The 24302-nt window shown below is 40.3% G+C and overlaps 1 protein-coding gene across 2 annotated transcripts in view; it reads right to left on the bottom strand.

Annotated features, from left to right (window-relative positions):
• Window positions 1-24302, bottom strand: part of LRP1 (LDL receptor related protein 1) — a 555292-nt gene that overhangs the window by 215252 nt on the left and 315738 nt on the right. For both annotated transcript variants that reach the window (XM_082246010.1, XM_082246011.1), the window contains exons 20-23: window positions 18968-19135; window positions 9738-9920; window positions 6330-6530; window positions 3951-4196 (exon numbers count right to left, since the gene is read on the bottom strand). In XM_082246010.1, the coding sequence (XP_082102136.1) occupies window positions 3951-4196; window positions 6330-6530; window positions 9738-9920; window positions 18968-19135 (798 nt within the window). The remainder of the gene's footprint in view (window positions 1-3950; window positions 4197-6329; window positions 6531-9737; window positions 9921-18967; window positions 19136-24302) is intronic.

Below are 24302 nucleotides of genomic sequence, written 5' to 3'. Positions count from 1 at the left end.
TTAAAAGGCAAGACAACAACAGAGCTGAAAGAACACAGGAGGGTAAGAAACTGAGAGGGGTGTACCAGGGACACCAGGTATTGAGCTCTCTGGAGGAGATGTAGTGGGCTTATCAACAAAACTTTAAGGGAGGGTGCCCATTTGATGACCCCAATAACGTATCTACCCTTCCCCCTTTTAAATTCACTTATCCCAACATCAAGTGTGCAACTTATCATAGGAATTTAAACATCAAGTCTCATAAGATCTAATGTTTGTCTTTTTTGTTTCACAAGTGAGAGCTACTGCCTGGAAGTGCAAGCCACACAACTTTCATCTCTACCTCAGGAGCTCCAGCAAAGACCGCACACTCTCAGGTGTTGTCCCTTAGGGAATGGCTTAACAAATTTGCTCAGTTGTAGGCGCCCCAATATGTGTTTACGTTTGTACCTCCATATATGTGGGGGTGGCAGGGACTCAATTTTTTTTTTTTTTTGGTGGGTGTGGGGGGGGGGGATTATTTTATGTGCTTTTTTTTTTATTTAAGTTTTTTTCCCCATAGCATAGGGGAAAAAAAGACCACTATGTGATGATTTTTTGGGTGACAGGATCTGCATGACTCCCCTGTGCTCCACTGAATGTAATGCAATGCACATTTCACTGCATTACATTCATTCCCAGCCTTGATGGCTTGGGTACCTGTAAACGAGGACCCGGGAGTGGTCAAACACGTCACTCCTGGATCAGCAACAAGAAGGGGAGGAGAGCATACGTGTGTCTACTCTTTTCCCTCCTCTCTACCCAGCGGCATACAGTTAAACCTTTGATCGCCCCTGATGTTAACCTCTTCCCAGCCAGTGTCTTTAGTACAGTGACAGTGCATATTTTTAGCACTGATCACTGTATTAGTGTCACTGGTTCCTAAAAAAGTATCAAAAGTGTCAGTAAGTGTCCGATTTTCTGCTGTAATATCACAGTCCCACTATAAGTCGCTGATTGCCGCCATTACAAGTAAAAAAAAAAAAAATATATATATTATATATATATATATCCCATAGTTTGTAGATAATATAATGTTTGCGCAAACCAATCAATATACGCTTATTGGGATTTTTTTTCACCAAAAATATGTAGCAGAATACATAGTGGCTTAAATTGGTAAAGAAATTGGATTTTTTAAATTTTGTTTTTCAAAATTGTCGGTATTTTTTTGTTTATAGCGCAAATAGCGCAAAAAATAAAAAACGCAGAGGTGATCAAATATCACCAAAAGAAAGCTCTATCTGTGAGAAAAAAGACATATATTTTATTTGGGTACATTGACACGAGCGCGCAATTGTCATTTAAAGTAACATAGTGCCGTACCACAAAAAATAGCCTGGTCATAAAGGGGAGATAAATCTTCCCGAGCTCAAGTGGTAAAAAATGAATAAGAATAATAATCTGATTAGTCTGATCTTATCTGCCCTAAGTAAAGCCTAGCTTCAGCAAGTTGTCCTTAAATGATAGGAATTCTTTTTTTAAGAGTAATTTCATTCATTTTTCTGCTACGGATGTTAAATTGACTGGCCCGCAGTGTCCTGCTTTCCCCCTACTACCCCGTTTGTACAATATTAGCTGGGCGCCAGTCATCTCCTTATATTTTCATGTATTATTTTCGCTTCTATCGTGCTTTTTCTTACTCTTATAATATTATTACATTTCCTTTTAAACTTCAATACATGGTAAGTATAATACAACAAAGATCACATTTTAATCAGCCTACCCTTTTTTACATTTTGATGAAGTCACCTTAGCCCAGGGCTCGACAAACCCGGGCGCCAGGTCGCATTTGCGACTAGAATTAGCGACCTGGCGCCTGGGGTGCCCTGCATAGGGTGTCCTGTCCCTTTTGAGCCCCCCACCTTCTCCTCGAGTGCACGGACTTCCGCGCTGTCCAAAAATTGAGGCCCCGGCTTTTCGGCCTTCTTCTGTGAGATGAGAAAGGCTAGGGGAACTGGCGCCCTCTTGTGGTGGCCGGGAGTAATGCATGTTCTTAATGCCTTTCCATCTCCTTCCAAAGAGGAGAAGAGAGGAAAGTTTTTTTAAGGCTTCATCTCTCTGTCCAGTTACCTTTGCTTAAAGGTAAGTGGACAGGGAGTGTGGTTATTATTATTAATTTATTTTTTAAATGTAAAAAAAATTAAATAATTTTTTTTTTTTTTTTTTTTTAAATTATTAAAAAAAAAATACGTTTTTTTTTTTCCAATTCTTATTTAAAAAAGAAAAAAAAAATTTATATATATATATATATATATATATATATATATATAATATCAATCTTTTTTTTTTTTTTTTTTTTTTTTTCCCCTCATCGCCATACCACAGCCGAAGGCCCCTTTCACACGGGCTGTCTGATCAGGTCCGCCTGTCAGTTTTTCAGGCAGACCTGATCGGACCCTTCAGTCTCCTCTATGGAGCAGTAATCTGCCGCCATCTGATCCTGTCCGCCAAAAACAGACGGATGGTGGTTCTATTTTCTATCCATCCCGTTGATCGGATCAGATGGCATCGGATGGAAAGAGACAGACAGTCTGTTTCCATCCAATTGCGCTATAGAAGAGAGTGGAGTTCTAGTCGTATTTATTTGTAAATTTAGTATCCGTTTTATTAAATAAAGCTTGGTTGTAAGCCCCGGTTCACACTTATGCGATGCGGGAAGGCTGCGAATTCGCAGCATGTTCCCGCATCGCAAGCGCGCCCCTGGCAGTTCACACTGCCATATGCGATACGCTGGGGGTGTCAATGTAATCTTAATGACACCCCCAGTTTGATCGCATATCGCAGTGCGATCTTGCAGTTCGCACAGGATGGGATCGCACAAATGTGAACCGCTGTGCAATCCGATCCTGATGCGGCTGCAAAAAAGGGTCCTGAGCGTCTTTGCTGCGGGTGCGGTGCGAATTTAGCCATACAAAGTGTATGGCTAAACTCGCACCGCACAGCCGATCGCATGTAATGAAGGAGCAGTGCGCTCCGATATTACATGCGATCGCCGCAGCCGCATGAGTGTGAACCGGCACTTAGTTTAAAAAAAAAAAACCTGGCTCCTAACTTTTTTAGCTGGCTCCTAGATTTCAGGCAAATTTGTCAAGCCCTGCCTTAGCCCCATTTAGGGGTCTATGTTACACTTTCTATAGCTAATGCGGCTATTTGAGTTTTGTGTAGAAGGTGATTGAAAATTAAGTTTTTGGTATATTCGTTATTTCTTATTCATGCTTCAGTGGACCAGGGAAATGGGAGAAAGGGGCAATGCTCAGAGGGAGCCTTAATAGCCTTCAGTAGAATCAATAATACATTAAGTGCTGCATCCAACAGAAAGGGGAAATGGATGGGGCTTTGCAAGAGAAGCAATAAGTAGTCGTCACATGAATGACATACTTAGTGGCTCAGATATCGCAATGTTATTATAGATATATAGACACTCTAATATATTTTCACAATTCAATTGCCAAATATACTTTCTTTTAAACACAGGGTAAAAAAAAAAAAAAAAAAAAAAAGGAAACACACATGCACACAAAGCATTCCTTGTAAAGAATTTGATTATAGAACTATATACTTCAAAAGGAATGCAAGGACAGTCTGTATTGGAAATAATATACCTGGACCATTTCAATAACAAAATCAAACTAAACTATTTTGCTATAGGGGCTTGCATAGTTTGAAACCTAAACTGAGAAAAATATAAACTCTGAAAATAATGACAAGGTTATTTTGAAAGAATATGAATCACCATGAAGTAAAATATAATGGATAATGTAGTGAAAAGCACTTTTTGGAAAATGGTATTATTTCTTCCTGACTTGTATGATGGAAGAATTATATGACGGTGTGGGAAAATATATACTGGTCAGTATACAGTGAGAATGAAAACTGCCCTAGCAGCAGTTGAAGCCCTTTGCATAGATACAAATATGTTGTGTACTCACCTAGACTTTTGCAGGTTTCCTGCTCTAGGTCCATAAACCAGCCATCATAGCAGGTGCACCTCACTATAAACTTTTCCTGCTCACACCTCTGGCTGCAACCAATATGTTTAGGGCAATTATGATGAATCTGGCAGGTCTTGTTGTCAGGACCTGTTTCCATGCCTAGTGGACAGGAGCATACAATCCCTTCCCCAGGGGCAACTGTGCAGTTGTGGCTGCATCCACCATTGTTCAGAGAACACTGATCTGTATAAAAGAATGTAAAAGACAACAGGCAGGCAAAGTGAAACAACGAAGGCTCATGGAAATATATATACAAATAATAAAATGACTTCAAAATATTTCCTAGCGAGAAAAATAACAACAAATCGAAGAAAATGTTAATCACCCAAAAATTCTTAATCTTCCTGCTACCCAGCAACAGCTGCATGAAAGAATCGAACAATTTTATTTCTGGTATTTTTAGTGCTGATTTATCATAAAGCACCCACCAGAGTTTTTACATCCATTCAGATCAGTCCCTGTGCCTCAAATGAGCTTGCAATTTAATATCCCTACCACACTCCCTATCACACAGTTTGAGAAGAAGCTAATCACTTATTATTATGTTTTTTAATTGTGCGAGGACGTCCAAGCACCTGACAGAATCTCTAAGCAAACATGGCAAGAGCATACAGATAGCATATAGATCACAACCGGAAAGAGATTAATGGATTTGAACAAAATGAGCAAAAACTATCATACATTTTTATGTATTTAGTACAAAAAAAAGTAAACTGCTTTTATATTGCAATTAACTTCCAAATAATTATTATTAGGATTATACAGCATTCATATGGCTCCATCAATTTGCACAACGCTTTACAGATTAAATAAAAATTAAAAAACAAAACAAAGCAGGTTTGGGACCCCTTTGTCTTTTTCTCCATTAGGTTTTTAAGGCTGAGATACATAAAAAAATGAAGCCATTTGTTTATTTTGCTGTGATTTTGTTGAAAGTATTTTTCTTATTGTTAAAATTACCTTTCATATACCTATGTGCAATGTTTTTATTTGGACTTTAAAGTACTGTCTTCATATTATGCATTATTTATATCCCAAAAGCGGCACAATATGCATCCAAAATACATACACGAGGCCAGTAAGTGCAGACATAGAAGGCTGTCATTTTCATAGACAGAACGTTTTAATAGTACAGGAAGGAGTGTTTGATTGGCAAGCTTGGAGGCAAGCAATTAAGCTATTTAAATAACTGTATGCAAAGGCAATATGAAAGATGTGAAAGAAGAAGATGCAGACCTGTGTTCTTCCTATATGGAAATCACTCATAACAAGCTTATGCATCATGTGACAATCTCAACAGAGCGTTGACAAGAAAGGAGAATTAACCCAATGGTTTATGCATTGCGATCCTGGTCCAATAGTTACTATTCTGCAACTGCATTTGAGTAGATCTCTAAATCTTGAGGAAAAGTTTCAAAATATCTTCTCAACAAAGGAGAAGTATATAAAATGTTTGAAAAAAACATTCTTAAAGTAGATCTAAAGTTACAAAATAAAGATTTGTAGAGACACAGTGCAGAACAAAGCAAGGTAAGTTAGTAAATCAGTAAAAGTTCAGCTGAAGATTACAGGCAGAAATGGTAATAGTAATTTTCCCTCTGTATGCCACTTTGGGCACAGTTTCCACAGATCAGTTCTTTACTAATACAAATGAGTGAAATGTTCAATTGACTCCAGATTTTTGGCCTTTAAAAACTTGTAAGAATCACTAATGCATTGATCTATAAATAATAAAAGATGTCCATTGGATCTCTTATCCTTTTAGGTGGGTACATACACTATCTGTGTAGACTCCCTTCCTAGAATATTACCCTAACTCACCAACTTCTGATGCCAAGTAATTCAGTGGAGATACCACTTTTATTTAAATGCAGAAGGCACAGGTTTGAAATTCCCCACCATGGCCACAAAAAAATTAAAAGAACTATACTTCCTTGCAAGGTTACAACAGTTTAGTATTTCACTAAATGTAAAGCAAATGGTAAATATTCACCAAGGTAACTGAACATTTCTCAGCGCTACAGATAATTTACCAGCAGACCAGGAACTTATATTTTTCAATAAAACGTGTTTATCCGCAATATTTAGTTAGCTGACTGCATGGAGTGCCAAAAGGAGGACAGAAGAAGCTCCTACTGGGTTATAGGGAAGAATATTTTTTCTGATTCGGGTCAGATCAACTAAAGGGGCTTGCTTTATGCTGAAGTTATACGTTAGATGAAGACACTGCTTATTATAGCCATTTTATAAAACCAACATTTCATGTGATTAAAATATTTGGGAAAATTATATTAAAGGGATTCTTATCCCACTTACCACACAGCTCTCCCTCATCAGAATCATCTCCACAGTCATCATTGCCATCACACAGTTTTTCAGGAGGCAGACATATGGAGGTGTTGTTGGCACAGGTGTGGGATGGAGGTTTGCACACTAACATGTCACAGTTCTCTTCATCTGAGTTGTCCTCACAATCATTATCACCATCACACACCCACGCTTTACTAATGCACCTTGCTGTAAAAAAAATATATATATACATTTATTAACAGCATCCAGTACAGTCAGTACTGCAGATCGTACTGCTATATTCCACAAATATATTTGACATTGCCAAAATATATAGTGCAAGTGAACTGAAGACTTATATTATATATAGCAGTGATGGCGAACCTTGGCACTCCAGATGTTTTGGAACTACATTTCCTATGATGCTCAACTACACTGCATATAAGCATTATGGGAAATGTAGTTCCAAAACATCTGGGGTGACAAGGTTCGCCATCACTGATATATAGGATCATTTAAAACCAGTGGCATTTCATAACAACCAAACAGAAATCTGATTTTTTCTGATTACAGGCAGTCCCCAGGTCCAAACAAGATCGTTTCTGTAGGTTTGTTCTTAAGTTGAATTTGTATGTAAGCTGGAACAGGAAAAAATTTTATATGTAACTCTAGGCAAAAAAAAAAGTTTTTGGGATAGCATAAGGAGGGGTTAACACCAGTGTAAATTTGGTTTGCTGTCTGTGCCCCTGTTCAGAAGATTTCACCTCACTTTCTGTTCCTATGGCAACAGGATTTTGAACATTTTGGGTTGTTGTGGGAACAAGGATTGGTTATAAAGCTTCATTGGAGACACCTTTTTCCCATGAGAACTCTTACAGGAGTGAATTTCCCTTCCTAGGGCTAGATTTCTCCTCACTTCCTGTTGTCTCCCTCCGTTTGAAAGTATGAGTTGTATGTAAGTCGGATGTAAGTCAGATGTATGTAACTCAGGGACTGTCTGTACTGTAGGCTATAAGCTGTTTTTTAAATTTGCTGTCACTTGTTACTGGTCACGCCACTGTGAATTACAATGTCATTTAAGTGGTTGTAAACCCACTTGAATGACTTGTAGCTATAGGTAAGCCTATATTAAGGCTTAACTATGGGTGTTGTAAATATCTCCTAAACTTGCTCCGTTTTAGGAGATATTTACAGTGCATGCAGCCGATGATGTCCTCGGCGCATGCGCTCTGAAGAAACTGACGTTTTTTGTTCAGAGCCCTGTGCCATGACTGGGGCTCCCACGCATGCGTCACGTGGCTCAGGCCAGTAAGGCTCCATGTACACGGGACGCTGGAAATGGCCGTTTAGGAGCAGTTGGGCTTTTTTTTAGAAGCCCCTGAACCCATCTACATTTTATCTTATCTGTCCATGTACACAGGGTCGTTTGCTGTCGTTTGCGGGCAGTTGCGTTCAGGGACTTTTTTTAGAACGCAATTATTTGCTTTCGAACGTGTGTTTCCCGGCGTTTCAAACGCAAAAACGCGACGACCCGCGTTTGGCGTTCGCGTTTTTCCATTTTAAAGGGGAATCATTTTTTTGACCTCTAGGAACGGTCCTAAATTCAAACACCCGCAAACGCCCGCTAAACGCGGGTACAAACGCGACCGAACGGACGTTTCAAACTTCCTAAAAATTCCAGCATTCAAAGGGACTTTTAACAACGTCCCGTGTACATGGAGCCTAATACAGCCTGAGTCCGCAGACCCGGAAGAAGAAGTGTGAAGATGGATGCGGCCGGCAGCAGGGACAATGCTGGCTTTGTTGCAGGTAACTGTCACATAATGTGCTAGTATGCGATGCATAATAGCACATTATGCATTTACTTTGCAGGGGCAAAAAAAGAAAAACGTTTTTGAAGAGTTTACTTCCTCTTTAACCACCTCCCACCGGGCCATTGTACATATACGGCCGGGTGGGAGTCTCGTCCTTCTGAATGGACGTTCCGGAACGTCCTTCAGAAGGAGCGAGATCGCGCCGCGATCCCGATGTGCCTGTGTCCCTCGGACACAGCGCAACAAGATGCGTCAGGAGGGCCCTGTGATTGGCCCTCCTGATCACATGACGGCTGTGTCCAATCACAGCCGTCATGCAATGTAAATACAGCCGTTGTGACGGCTTCGATCTCTTCTCCTCCCTGACAGATCCTGTCAGGGAGGAGAAGAAGAGGATCGATACTGGAGCTGGGGTGATCAGTGAGTATTTCTAAGTACTCACTGATCACAGGGGGGGGTCTGTGCTGGTAATCAGATGATTGATTACCAGTGCATCCCTGGGGGGAGGGGATGCCACTAGAGCCACCAGGGATGCCCACCCATGACCACCAGGGATGCCCACCATGGCCACCAGGGATGGCAAACAGCCTGCCAGTAGTGCCCTCCTATCAGTGCTGCCCACCAATGCCATATATCAGTGCTGCCCACCAGTGCCCGTTATTGCCATCCACCAGTGCTGCCCACCAGTGCCCATTATTGCCCACCAGTGCTGCCTATCAGTGCCCATCAGTGCCCCCCATCAGTGCCCATCAGTGCCCCCCATCAGTGCCCATCAGTGCCCCCATCAGTGCCAATCAGTGCCCCCCATCAGTGCCAATCAGTGCCACCTATCAGTGCCCACCAGTGCCCATCAGTGCCGCCGATCAGTGCCCATCAGTGCTGCCTATCAGTGCCCATCAGCGCTGCCTATCAGTGCCCACCAATGCTACATATCAGTGCTATCTATCAGTGCCACATATCAGTGTCCATCAGTGCTGCATATCATTGCTACCTATCAGTGCCCATCAGTGCTGCATATCAGTGCCACCCCATCAGTGCCACCCCATCAGTGCCACCCAATCAGTGTCTCCTCATCAGTGCCTGTCAGTGCGGCATCATCAGTGCAAGAAAAAACGTATCTATTCACAAAATTTTATAACCTAAACAAAAAAATTTTTTTTTTTCAAACTTTTCTGTCTTTTTTTATTTGTGCACCAAAAAAGAAAAAACCTGGCAGTGATCAAATACCACCAAAAGAAAGCTCTATTTGTGGGGAAAAAATGACACAAATTTGGTTTAGGTACAATGTTGCATTACTGCGCAATTGTCATTCAAAATGCAACAGCGCTAAAAGATGAAAATTGGTCTGGGAAGGAAGGGGGTTTAAGTGCCCAGTATTGAGGTAGTTAAAAGAACCCATCCATTAGGAAAATATAACTTGTAATTTCCTAAATGGTCTATGGCTTTTCTTGGAAAAGACACTGTATAGAAACACATCACATTAGTTTATCACAACATGTATGTTCTTTTCCCTGCTGTCCCTGAAGACCAACATACATTAGGTGGTAATTGTTCCAGAGCAAATATGATACTTCAAAATACTGTTAGTAACAGATTGAGAACCTTATGTAACTCTCCTCACCAGAGTCCTTGCATCCAAACTTGACATTTGGGTCACATGCATGTGTCACACCATCACAGTTCTTCTCATCGCTAGTATCCATGCAGTCTGTATCTCCATCACAACGCCAGCGGCTAGGAATGCACAGCCCATCCAGACGACACTGGAACTCATCAGTATGGCAACCACCAGGTGGACGAGTTGCTGTTCACATGGAAAAAGATAGAATTCAAATTTGTCCAATTGCAGGATAGACACATGTTCATAACGAGATTTAATCAAGAACATTGCATAAACCTTAAAACTCAAATTTAGACCATTACATAGATGAAATTCATATATAGGGGCTGTTTAACTTTCCAAGGATTTGTATTATTGTCTATCCTTTTCTGAGATATACACAGCTCTACCACTCAGCACAACCAGGAGGGTAATCTGACTCTACTTTAAAAAGTTAACACAACTAGGTCATCTTCTTGCGTGATTAGATAGTGAAGGAAGAGCAGCAGAATGATTAACTCATCCTTCTGTCATGCATTGCAAGAGGCTGATATGAAGTCAATTTCATGTACTCACAATAGTTACTTTGAAATAAACACCTACCTACATGAATTGCATTTTTTTTTCTCCTGAAATTAGTTAAAACATTTGCACAAATTACATGTCTTTCTACCAAACAAGTTTTTTTTTTTCATCCTCTGAAGCACATTAAAAGCAAAACTTCCCTCTCTCAATCAACATTGACTACTTTTAATCCTTATACTGCTAGCAATAGTAAATAGATAGGAAAAAAATATCAGATTAACAGGTTTTCTTTTTTTCCTTTCAATTTCTTTAGTTACCGTATTTATCGGCGTATAACACACACTTTTTTCCCCTGAAAATATAGTGCGAACTGTGGGTGCGTGTTATACGCCGATATTTTTTTTTCCCCAACGAGGGAGGGGGGGGCGGGTATCGGGCGGTTCGCTCCGCCTCTCCTGGCCCTAGGACAGCCCTGCCAGCGTACTCTGCAGTTAAGAAAAAAAATCACTGCCAGCCCTTTTTATAGATCCTTACTACATAATATATCACTGTCATTGAAAAACGCAGCCTCTAAATACCTTGTTCGCTTCGTTCTTGCTGGCTGCTCTCCTCCTCCCACTCCTCCTCCTCCTCTGAGTGTAGCTTCAGATTGGTGGAGGAGATCGATCACATGACCGGCCATTGAACGTCAGAGAAGAGCAGTCACATGACCGGCCATGAAAGAACGGAGCTACTGAGGTATTTAGAGGCATCGGTTTACAATAACAGTGACACATTGTAGGAAGCATCTATGGAAAGGGTCTGGCAGTGATTTTGTTTTTACTTTAGAGTACGCTGTCAGGGCTGTCCCAGGAGACTGGGGGTCTCCTGGGAGTGCAGGGGGACTGTGCAATGTAAACGGGGCTTTGTAATAAAAGGGGTCATGTAGTGTGCATGGGGGGAACTGTGCAATGTATAGGGGGGCTGTTTAATGAAAGGGGCAGTGTACTGTTATTTTTAAATATTTAAAATGTTTTTTTCCTAAAACTTCCCTCTTAAAGTGAAGATGCGTGTTATACGCCAATAAATACGGTACTTTCTGGTTTTGAGGCCCCCTGATGGTCAAATGATGTCATACATCCCAGGAGCATTCAGGAGGGGTTTTCTTAGATAGGCACACTCTCATGCCTGCATGCCTGAACTAAGGGCAGTTGAGTTCCAGGAAGTAAATGCTGCATGGATCATCTGCCGTTACTCAAGATGGCCATGGCCAGAAATGCTAGGGCATGTTTTTCAAAGTGATTTCTTAGCTAAATAAAGCATGGAGACATGTGTGGATGAGTGAGTGCTTTGAATATTAAAAATTTATTAAATAGCATTTTTTTGTTTGTGGTATTCAGAAGCACTGCAGTTTCCCTTTAAAGCGGAGCTCCACCCAAATTAGGAAGTTCCACTTTAACCACTCCTTCCCCCCTCCAATGCCACATTTGGCATGTCATTTTTTTTTTTTTTTTTGGGGGGGGGGGGGGGGGGGGAGAGCAGGTACCTGGTTTTGACAGGTACCAGTTTTCACTTTCATTTGGACTGCCTAGGCGTTCTGAGCGGAAGGTTTCCTCTCACCCTCCCTCCCTGCAATCTTCTGGGACACTTCACAGGTCCCAGAAGATTGCGCAACCATTGAGGATGCACAGTGCGCTCCCAGCTGTGTTTTTTTTTAAAGTTAGCAGCTACACTTTTTGTAGCTAGTGACTTTTAATACACACAAAAACGGCTAGAGCACCTCTAAGTTTTTAGCTGATTTCTCAACTTTGTTTGTATAATCAGGCAGACAATTCTGACCCTACCATGGAAGAACACCTCCAAATGAGGCAAGCTGTCCACAGAAATTAACCAATGATAAAAAGGGGAATGTTGTAAAAAAATGTGGCAAAAAATAATGCAAGTCAACGATGGGACCATTGGTTAAAAAAAAGAATTCAATGATAAATGATATTCCTCAGCAAATAGGAATCATTACAATAGTGCATAGAAAACAGAAGGTCAGCCACAACAATTGTTTTACAGAGCTTTGCTGAAACATTAAATAGTACAACTGAAAGACTTTTTTTCAAAAGTAGTGCTGAGTGTGTAACTGCATTGCCATCAGTGCCGAAAAGTAGTCGTAAAAAGCAAAATCTATCTGTTCAGTGGCAAATCTTAAAGAATATTTAGGGTGTAACTTTTCACATGCTCCAGACCTGCCCCCCATACCCCCAATCTCCCTCTTCCTGCGACAGCGGGTGGGGGATCCTTTCCCAGCATCCGCGGTCACATTTTGGAAATGGTGCAGATGTGCAGCAATCTGTGAATGAGAAAACAAAGTCTCATCTGCCACCGAGGCAGGAAGCGTGTCGTTCTTAACCACATCCATACCGGCGCATAGTAATATGACGCCGGCAGGATGGCTTTACCGTTCCGGGCGGCCGTCATATGACGTCCGCCCGCTCTAGCTGCTACTGCGCGCCCCCGGGGGCGCGCAGCGCGGCGATCGGGGGTGAGGCTCGTCCCTCGGACATAGCCCATCCCTGATCAAGGTAAACAGCCAATAGAAATTGGCTGTTTACCATGTGATCGGCTGTGTCAGTCACAGCCGATCACATGAGCGGCTCCTGCACGAGCCGCTCGTTCTCTCTGCAATGCGCGCCCCAGGGGGCGCGCAGAGCAGCGATCGGGGACGAGGCTCGTCCCTCGGACAGAGTCGATCCCCGATCTAGGTAAAGAGCCAATGAAATTGGCTCTTTACCACGTGACCGGCTGTGTCCAATCACAGCCGGTCACAAATGTCAACAGAGAACACGGTAACTAGCTGTCACCGTGTTCTCCTCCTCACACACTGATCCTGTGTGAGGAAGAGAGTGTGGTAACAGCTAGTTACCAAGTACAGTGCACCCCAAACACACTGATTGCCCCCCCCCCAATAAAGAGTACCTGTCACTAGCCCATCAAAGTACCCGAGTACCTGTCACCAGCCCATCAGGTACTCTGATGACAGGTACTCGGGTACTCTGATGGGCTGGTGACGGGTACTCTGATGACAGGTACTCGGGTACTCTGATAACAGGTACTCGGGTACTCTGATGACAGGTACTAGGGTACTCTGATGACAGGTACTCGCGTACTCTGATGACGGATACTCGGGTACTCTGATGACGGATACTCGGGTACTCTGATGACGGATACTCGGGTACTCTGATGACGGATACTCGGGTACTCTGATGACAGATACTCGGATACTTTGATTACCTGTCAACGGAGTACCCGTCATCAGAGTACCTGAGTACCTGTCACCTACCCATCAGAGTACCCGAGTACCTTCCACCTGCTCATCAGAGTACCTGACGCCTGAAGTACCCGAGTACTTGCCGCCTGCTCATCAGTACCCATCACTACTCATCAGTACTCATCAGTACCTATCACGTATCAGTACTGATCATCAGTACCCATCAGTACAGTATCACCTATCAGTATCAGTACTACTCATCAGTACCTATCACCTGCCTGTCACCTGCCCATCAGAGTACCCGAGTACCTGTCACCTGCCTATCGGAGTACCCGAGTACCTGCCACCTGCTCATCAGTACCAGAGTACCTGTCACCTGCCCAACAAAGTACCCGAGTACCTGTCACCCTTCATACAGCCACCATGTCCAAGTCCAAAAAGGTTTATATACGTCCTCCGTTTAAACCTAAATACCGGTGTTATGGCAGCAGATAGCTGCCATAACCCTGGTATTTTTTTAAACGGTGGACGGTTGGCTTTCCGATAAGGGTGGTCCCATCGGCGGATTCGCCGTGGGTTCACCCTTCCGGGATGGCGGAAGAGGTGCCCCCCCCCCCCTCCCGACGCGTTCCGGTCCTTTTCCCTGCTTACCGGACCCGCCGGCAGCGGGGAAAACGATCCGGTCCCGAATCCTCACAGACAGGATGTCGAGTGAGGGCAAGCTTGCCCTCACTTGACTCTATGGTCTTGGAGGACCGGAGCTACGGAAAATGTTGTTGCCTAGCAACCGGTTTAAATGTCCTTTTTTTTTTTTTTTTTTCATTTTATATAATAATTTTTTTTTTTTTTTTTTTTTTTTTTTCTATCTTTTAGTGTACTTGTGAGATCTGAGGACTTTTTGACCCCAGATCTCACAAAAAGAGGTCCTGTCGTGCCTTTTTCTATTACTAGTAATGTTTACATTTCTTTTAATAGAAATAAAAATGATCAATTTTTTTTTTTTTTTTTTGTTAAACGGTGTAAAAATAAAAAATAATAAATAAAATAAATAGTAAAAAAAAAAATTAAAGCGCCCTGTCCCCGTTAGCTCGCGCGCAGAAGCGACGCATATGGAAACCCCGCCCACATATGTAAACGGTGTTCAAACCACACATGTGAGGTATCGCCGCGATCGTTAGAGCAAGGGGAATAATTTGAGCCCTAGACCTCCTCTGTAACTCAAAGATGGCAACCTGTAGAAATTTTTAAATTGTCGCCTATGGGGATTTTTAAGTACCAAAGTTTGTCGCCATTCCGTGAGCGTGCGCAATTTTGAAACATGACATGTTGGGTATCTATTTACTCGGCGTAACATTATCTTTCACATTATGGAAAACAATTGGGCTAACTTTACTGGTTTCTTATTTTTTAATTAAAAAAAGTTAATTTTTTCCAAAAAAATTGCGTTTGGAAGACCGCTGCGCAAATACGGTGTAATAAAAAATATTGCAATAATCTCCACTTTAATCTCTAGGGTCTCTGCTAAAAAAAAATATATAATGTTTGGGGGTTCTAAGCAGTTTTCTAGCAAAACAACTGATTTTAGCTTGTAAACACCAAATGTCAAAAATAGGCCTAGGCAAGTGGCTAGGATGCATGATGATGCGCCTTGGATGTTAGGCCCCTCTATATGGCTAGGCTGTGAAAAAATCTCACACATGTGGTATTGCCATACTCAGGAGGAGTGGCAGAATGTATTTTGGGGTGTCATTTTTGCTGTGTACATGCTATGTGTTAGGAATATCCTATAAATTGACAACTTTGTGTAAAAAAAAAAAGTTTTTATTTTTTTCCCACATTTTCCAAAAACTTGTGGAAAAAAATGACATGTTCAAAGGACCCATAATGCCTCATAGAATATACGTTGGAGCGTTTGCTTTCCAAAATGGGGTCATTTTGTGGACTTTTCCATTGTATTGGTGCTCTAGGGCCTTGAAAAGTGTGATAGTTAGTAAGAAAGTTTTATGTGTATTTATGCTCCTAAAACGCCTTATGGTGCTACTTGGACGTGGAGTCTCTTTTTGTGGCCAGGCTGTGTAAAAGGCTCACACATGTGGTATCACCATACTCAGAAGGAGTAACAGAATGAATTTTGGGGTGTCATTTTTGCTGTGTACATGCTATGTGTTAGAAATAGCTTATAAATTGACAACGTTTTGGGAAAAAAAAGAAAAAAAATTTTTTTCTTCATTTTCCCAAGAATTGTGGGAAAAAATTATAACTTCAAAAAACTCACCATGCCTCTTACTAAATACCTTGGACTGTCTACTTTACAAAAATGGGTCATTTGGGGGGTATTTGTACTGTCCTGACATTTCAGGGCCTCAAGAAAGGAGATAGGCAGTCAGTACATCTGGTGTGATCAATTTTCAGTAATTGGTACCATCGCTTCTAGACTCAATAACTTTCACACAGACTAAATAATATACACTAATTTGGGTTAATTTTACCAGAGATATGTAGCAGTATAAATTTTGGCCCAAATGTATGAAGAAAAATTAATTTTTTGCAAAATTGTATAATAGAAACTAAAAAAAAGTGTTTTTTTTTCAAAATTTTTGCTCTTTTTTTGCTTATATCACGAAGAAAAAAAAAACCCAGTTGTGATCAAATACCACCAAAAGAAAGCTCTATTTGTGTGAAAAAAATGATAAAAATTTTGTTTGGTTACAGTGTAGCATGACTGAGCAATTGTCATTCAAAGTGTGAGAGTGCTGAAAGCTGAAAATTGGTCTGGGAAGGAAGGGGGTCTAACTGCTCTGTATGGAAGTGGTTAATGGACCACAAACATGCTAGTCTGCATGCTCGTAGTAGTCCATTCACACTTCCTACAGCTCTGTAACAGAAAGCCCGTACAGAGGTATGGGCAACAGAACTGCGGGCAGTGTGTGCAAGAAACCTGGCATTGTACCTGCGAATCACTGACCGCAGGTACAATGTTTTGCAGAATCATATGAAAAAAATAATAAGTGCATATTTTTTTTCCTGCAAAAATAGATGCATTTATTATTTTTTTCGAAAAAGGAACTTAGCCTTTAAACTCAAAAAACATCTAGAACTTCATTAAAGCTGAATTCCAGACAAACAATTCAATATATAGCTGAAAACCTCATAGTATATGCACTGTTTTATATGTTTGTTGCTACTACTTTGTCTTGTGTCACCACCCCATCTCTGTTGTTATTTAAGTTTATGATAGAGCACTATAAAACTACAGCAGTAATCCCTAAGCTTTCCCCTTCTGTAATCCTACCAAAACACCTGTCCAGCCTATAAAGCTAGAAATATTTTAGTCTTACACTGCAGTATTGTGCAATATAGTAGTGCCTGAATAGATCATAGCGCACAACCTTCACTTTCTGCTGCACTGAGGATTATGGCAAGTTTATATAAAGAATAATGAATGTACACAATTATCAATATTTAAAATACATTTAAAGGATTACTATATAGCTTTCCATGCATACTGTATACAGAATCAGGAAGCAATGATGCTAAAATTATCTATTACCTATTCTTTTTTCTTGATAGCGCTCATCACAGGCCAAAGCCACTGTAATCAATGTTTTGATTACATTCAGACTGTCTGCAGTCTGTTCTCATCAATGTGATTCTGTGCAATTCAATGTCACCTGTGCAAGCAGCCATACAGCATGATTTCTATATTTCACCGCGGCTATGCTACCACTGGAAAAACAGACTGCCCACTGCTATGCAGTTCCAAGCAGTCTATTGAGATCAAAAGATCCCTTATTGTTCTCAGTCTTCAAAATCTTTATTTAAGGTTTCCATAACTGAAGACATTACATTAAACTAATAGTTGCTCTCTAAATTATAATATTAACGAGTGCAGATAGCAGAAAGACTGAACCTAATCAGTGCAAAGTTTATACTTGCAAGGGCCTGTCCTGACAGATCTCAATGCAAAAGGAAATAAAACGCACCCGCAAGATGTCACCGCACTTGTGTTCCCCTGAGAATTAGGAGTCCCTCTGTCATGGTAGTTTTTTGCATTCAAAAATTACTGAATGAATAATACTGACTTCAAATCAGGCAGGAGCCTGCAGGGAGAAGAACCCCTGGATACTGCAAAAGGTTTGAGGGTGAAGGGGTTGTGCAGGCTGACCATATTTCATGTTACACTCACAATTTGGGTGTAACTTGAAAATGCTCAGAAAGGTGAACCTAGCCTTTAAGGGATTTTTTTCCTTAAATAAATACATAATTGGACTAAACTATGTTTTTCCAGTTTTCCAGCTATAAAGATTTGTCTTTTGAAGACATTTTAGAATACCTTACTTCAACATTTCCCAGCTTTGTACAGTATATTCCTGTCTGCAATGCCATTGTAAACCATTGTAATTCAATTGATCTAGTCAGTGAAACCATGGCCTAAGTTTGATGCTGAAATAATTTTCTTCTTTTGGTAGCTATTCAATAAAAGAGAAATAATGTGATTGTATCCCTAAAGATTAAGTAAAAGGCAACTTAAGTGATTGTAACGGATTTTTTTTGTTGTTAGACTTATCTGCTCCGTGCAATGGTTTTGCAAAGAGCAGCCCAATCTACTTCTTCTTGGGTCCCCAGCCAGTGATCCTGGCTCCTCCCCCTGGCTGATTGCCCACAAAAGCAAGCCTCTTGCTATGATGGGTACTGGAATAGGCTCGTCAATCACAGAGTGTGGCTCAAACTCGCCTCTCACTGGCTCATTGGCTAACTGGCTGTGATTGACAGCAGCAGGAGCAAATGGCTTCCACTGCTGTGTGAGTTAATGAGGAGAGAGAGACACAGTGACAGCCGATGCTCTCATGCACATTGTTCAATCAATATGGAGCTCAGGTAAGTATTAAGGGTGGGGTGGGGGGGGGGGGGAGCACTCAGAAGATTTTTTACATAAATGTAAATTTAACTTGACTTCAGGAGCTTTTGGCATTTTTTTTGCCAAAACTCCTAACTTCAAATCCATAAAAGCCTATGTGTCAATGTACACAAAGGCTTTTAGCAGAGTTTAGGAGCTGCCGCATTTAGGTAGGCTTCAACCTCCCACTCCTGAAGAAACGCGTTCAGGATAGTAACATTTTGACCCCAGCCACAGGAAGCTGCAAAACGTGGCAAAATTGCGGTGCAGCTGAGGTAAAATGTAGGCCAGTGTACATGAAGCCTGAAGGTAAAAAAACTTGAGCATTAAGATCTGCTTTATAGCAAAAGGTCTGACTTCCACTCTGAGTTATTACAGATGCTATTTAGGAATTCCTAGAATAATTTCATAAGAAAAGAAGCAACAAAAAGTTTACAAAAACATCTATATACAGGCACTGTTGGGAAGGAGAGCAAGAACAGCATGGTTAATGTTAGACACCACAACACTACTAAATACTAACATACCCAAACACACACAATGGCAAAATATATAGGCTGTACAGACATATTACAGATTGTTGTTTCTCACCTTGATTGGTGCAGTTGGCATGGGTCTCATCACTATAGTCCCCACAATCATTGTCCCCATCACATGTCCAGTGTTCTGGGATGCAACGGCCACTGTTGCATTTGAACTGGGTGCTAGAACAAGAGTGACTGCAGCCATCCTCGTCACTGTTGTCTCCGCAGTCGTTGTCTGAAGGTGAATATAAATTGTTAGATAACCAAGACAACCAAGCAATACTTCAGGTAAGGGTAAAACAAAGCAAGCAAGCGGATTACAAATACTAAAACATGTTACAAAGCACTCAGGCATAGAAAGCACTAATATTTTAATGAAGGAATGCTATTCTAAATCATTCTTACAATGTACCTGATTGTAAAGCAAGCTTTCTGCTGAAGATAAAATACTTGTAAATAAACCAGATTTGCAGTGATATGACATGAAGACAGACTTTTAGCTAAATTATCAACTTTGTTTTGAATTGACATTAATGGGGCCCAGCTTAAATAAAAACTCCTGCTCATTTATGATACAGTACCAAGAGGTTCCTCTGGAGGTCCCCAACCCATGCTGATCCCTTTATTTAAAATCGTTTGGAAAGCCAGAGAATACCATTGGAAAAATTAATGGGCCAAAAGCATTATTCTGATTAACAAGAAACTCTGAGTGAAGGACATAGCCAAAGGATATTTTCCAAACTTCTTGGAAAATCCTAAAATAGCAGAGTTAAAAATGCCAATATAGTTTAAATTGCATCCTGAACAGTAAAAGTAAAGCATGTAAACATGGATATCAGAAAATACTGACTTTTTTAATGGTTAGAATGGAGAAGAATTGGAACTACTGCCAGGTTTTCACTCCTCCCTCTATACCCGTGAAGAGGATTTGCCCTCACTTCCTGTTCAATTGGCTGTGTTAACCAGGACAAGACATGAAAGTAAATCCCCCCAACGGTGATATGATCACTAGTAGATACCAGACAGAGATCCAATTCTTTGTCTACTCTACCCAAAACGCAAAATACTTTTTTTCACTGGAAATATAAAAAAACATTTTCTAGTATAGAATAACAGAACTACTAAAACTTAACATACAGGACAAAACATGCATTAAAACACGAATTCTGCAAAGAATTTGAGGAAGAAATGAACTTTCTCAGATGTCAAAAGGCATAGCCAAAGTTAATAGCAATAAGAGGTTTTTTCCTGCCCTTAGAACACTAATAAAACTTTACTTTATTAGCCAATGGGGAATCTGTCCCCTTTACTACTGGTCGCCATTCTCTTACTTACCAATGCCCCACCGAAATGCTAATCATTGGATACAGCTGGCACTTTCCATGTCAGTAGAAAGCAGACACCTAGGCCTAATCCCACACAAAGCACCCTCAAAGCTGATATCTCAGTTTTGAGAATTTGCTGGATGCCTTAATATATCTGTAGGAAACACCAGAGATGAGATACTGCCCAGATGTTATGACCATTCTAATGCCTTTACATGTTGTTGAGTGTCGCCCTCCTGTCCATCAAATGAATCACCCCTAGAGGGTTGTTTTTAAATGTTTTTCATGTGTTTACCACTATCATAGCCTTTATTGTGTAATAAAGAAGCACATACAAACTGTTTCAGTATGCACCATGTGGTATATCCCACTGGTAGCTGGCACTAAAGCATATTTTTCCACAAGACAGTCCTGCACAGACATTCTGTGCCCCACAGTGTCCCACCTATTGTGACAGAACATGTACCACCTGCAGTTTATGCTCTTTTTGAGAAACACAGGTGTATAATAAATAGATAAATCGGAAATACAACTGTTTTTAACCTTGTGGGAAGGTGTAGTCAGACAATATCATTAGAAAATCTCTCTATTATAATATGGAAGATATAGGAGTCTAAGAGGAGGACTTCTCTTTGCTGCTTCATTGCTCTGAGTTCCTGCACATTGTCTTCCATTTGGAATTCTTAGCAGTCTACAAAACAGCCCCAAAGAGAAGAGGTACCAGTGGGCAGACTCCAAAAATTCCATTAGTAAGCAAGAGAATGGGTATTTCATAGATCACTGATGGGAGCTTGTCATAAAAGAAAGATAAGTGCTGTCATAGGTAATTTACACATCTATAAACAAAGGACCTAGAACACGCATGCATGCAGGAGAGTGAACCACATTGTGCAAGAAAGTTCTAGAAAACTTATGCCATGACAGCTCCCATAGCTCTATCATGCCAATATAAGGATACAAATATAATTAGATTTCCAAAGACTAAAAAAACTCTGAGAAACATAAAAACACAAAAAAAAATTAAAAAAGGTTGAAAAGTACAGCAAAAGGTTACATAGATAAAGCAACTTGCTTTGTAAAAGTGACAAGAAGGTGGCAAGAGGAAGTGCAAGGCAGTACAAATATCAAGGTTCATAGGATGTGAGAGGATGATTGGTTAACTGACACGAAGGCTTAGAATTGGGTGTCAGTAGAGAGTTAGTCCCTGGCTCACAACCACCATCCCGTCTCAGCAGGAGTAGAAAGAGGCAGAGATATAGCAAGCTCTACCATCTACAGACACAGAGTGAAAAGTGAACACAGAGATTGCATAGATCACTACATGCACCATATCAGATGGGAAGATATCTCATTTTATGCATGAGCAGGCCTTAATTACAAGCTATTTTATATCAAGCTATCTTTTCCTCTGGATTTATGACAAGCAGACTACTGAATAAGCCATTTCCTTCTCTAAGCTATTCCCCACCACCAACAATGACTGATTTTCTCTCAATAATTCTAATTATTCTTTGTAGTTCAAACTAATACTAAAACTAATCAAACTAATTACTAAAACAGGTCACTAGATGCATTACATAATAACTGCAACAGCCATATGACTGTAGAAAATAAAATTACCTGTAATCAGAACAAATTAAAAAAATAAAGGCCAGCTTTCCCAAAAAACAGATATTTAAGAAATGCATGCTAAATCACATGCTGGCATCTTTTTTTTCTCAGAAGTTTCCATGGCAAGAAGTGCCCAACAGAATTACTAAAGCCGGCCTTGTTACAGTAAAAACAAAAACTGGGATTGCTGTATGAATATGCCATAACTGCCTGGATGGGCATTGAAGCACAAAGTAATTTACAGGTTCAAACAGCTACCTATCTAGAATGGTTAGCAAGCTTGACGCAAGGCACTAGGCAGCGTTTCTCAGCAATTACAATAAACTGAATTGTGAAGTGCAGCTCATGAACTTGACACACTGAAGAGTAAATGAAGGAAAAATGAGCCTATGTCCAATTCAAACATCAAAATATGTGAAAAAGAACTGTTACGCATCACTTTACATTTTAGTAAATTTAGACTCGGGATGACCTCTGCCTTGTCTCCCCCTAGAAAATTAGGCTCTAAGTATTAGTGTTTATAAGCAGCATAAATCTGCAGTGTCTGCTGAAGCAATCTTTTAGTATGCTATAAGAAGCCTTTTGCTTGAATGTAAAACCAGCTTGGAGAAACAGCAATGAATTCAAGTTGGTAGACCATGGAGTTTTAAGGTTACCCTAGAGCCTTAGACAGAAATGCAGAAGAATGGATTGTTGGCATATAGAGCTGCTTGTGTATGTGAAGAACAACACAACATCAATGGATTTAAGGCATCATCAAAGGGCACACAACGTAAAAGCTGTATGATAAACATAGCTCAAACAGCCTGGGCCCTAAATGTATAAGACTATCATATATACGTATAAGGAAGGTGCATGTTCATCAGCAACAAAACAAGACTGGTGACCAACTGCCAACTGAGCACAAACATTGTCTATTCTGGATTCCTGGAATGGCAGACCTATCAAGTAATTTTGCTAAATCAATTTATTAAAATTAGAAACATATTGCCCAGTTACAGCTGACAGCCCTACCCAAAAAGCTTTTTATTTGCCTTATCTACTCTAGATCCTAAACAACTGCTGCTATCCCTAGCTGGTTGTATGGTGCATGTTGACCTATGCACTAACCGGGAGACATTGGACAGTTCATTTCGTCAGAGCCATCCCCACAATCCTTTTCTGCAACAAAGAGAAACCAACCAAAGACAAGACATTCAAGACATTGAAGACATAGAACAGAAGAGAACATACAAATACGATTACAAAGAAAATACACTGTAAAGTTGACACATGGTTATAAATCTTTTAAATGCAGGTTATGTGACAAAGAATATAAATAATGGAAAGAAGCATTATGATGAGAGAGACAGTGAAATAAGAACATAAAAAATTTCTACATATACATGCTAGATTTTGTCAACATTTTATCATATGAAAGCACATTTAACACAGACCATATGTATAGGCATATTTAAGCAGATCGGTCTTGTAAAGCAATATCTTGTGTTTATTAAAACATGCTCATAGTTGATTAGGGGCATATGGAAAACCTAAAATAGCATTAAAAAACAAGGTCAATCTGTCACCATGGCTACTAGCCTGGACTTTTTTTTCTCTAAAATGACTAGATAATTAGAGTGTTAGAAATATATATACCTTACAAAAAAATATATACAATAGAATATATAGCGGAACGTGGCCTATGGTCAATCAATATGATGTCTTGCATTTTTTTTTTTTTTAACAAGACCCAATGTTTTACAGTAAGGCATTGTTAAGCACTGGTGAAGTATAAGAGCCAGACTGAAGGGTGAAGACACAATACCCTAAGATGTGCAATGTCTTTATTTAGAAGCCATATACATGGTCAGATGAAACACACTGACAAGACAGCTTGTAGAAAATGTGGACAATATCATTTATGCACCAGCAACTTTGGTCTTATGAGATCCTGTTGATGAGACCTACCCCAACCACTTCTCTGCCCCCGCTGCACTCTACAGAACACAGCATAAATGAGAAATCTAACACAAACACAAGTTCCTTTAAATAATTCTTGTAGCATGTGAGCCAATCTGGATACGCATGGAAGGTTCTCACCATTGGATTAGTAAAAGAATTGGGAAAATAAATTAAACTGTATCTATCAAAAACAATATTTTGGGTTTACTGACCCTTTAAAAGCTTGTATCAGCAACTGCATCAATTGCAGGTATCTTGGTAGGTTTCAAAGTTCACATCAAGGAATCCTCTCTAAAGTTTCAGCTGGTTAAAGTAAAATGTATTCCCCAAAAAAAGTATGGGTAAGACTAATACTGACAATAGCAAACAAGGGATGATTATGCAAAGCAGTAGTATGTGGGGACTTAAGTCTGCCGAGATGTAAAAAAAATAAAACATGATTGTCTTCCTACCCATGAACGTCACATAAAAGTTAACATTTATCTTTGGGTAGAATTGGCCTGCACGGCAGGTAGTCGTGGG

Source organism: Pelophylax lessonae, assembly GCF_965119305.1.
Source record: "Pelophylax lessonae genome assembly, chromosome: 2".
NCBI lineage: Eukaryota > Metazoa > Chordata > Amphibia > Anura > Ranidae > Pelophylax > Pelophylax lessonae.
This window is presented reverse-complemented; position numbering and strand designations above follow the sequence as displayed.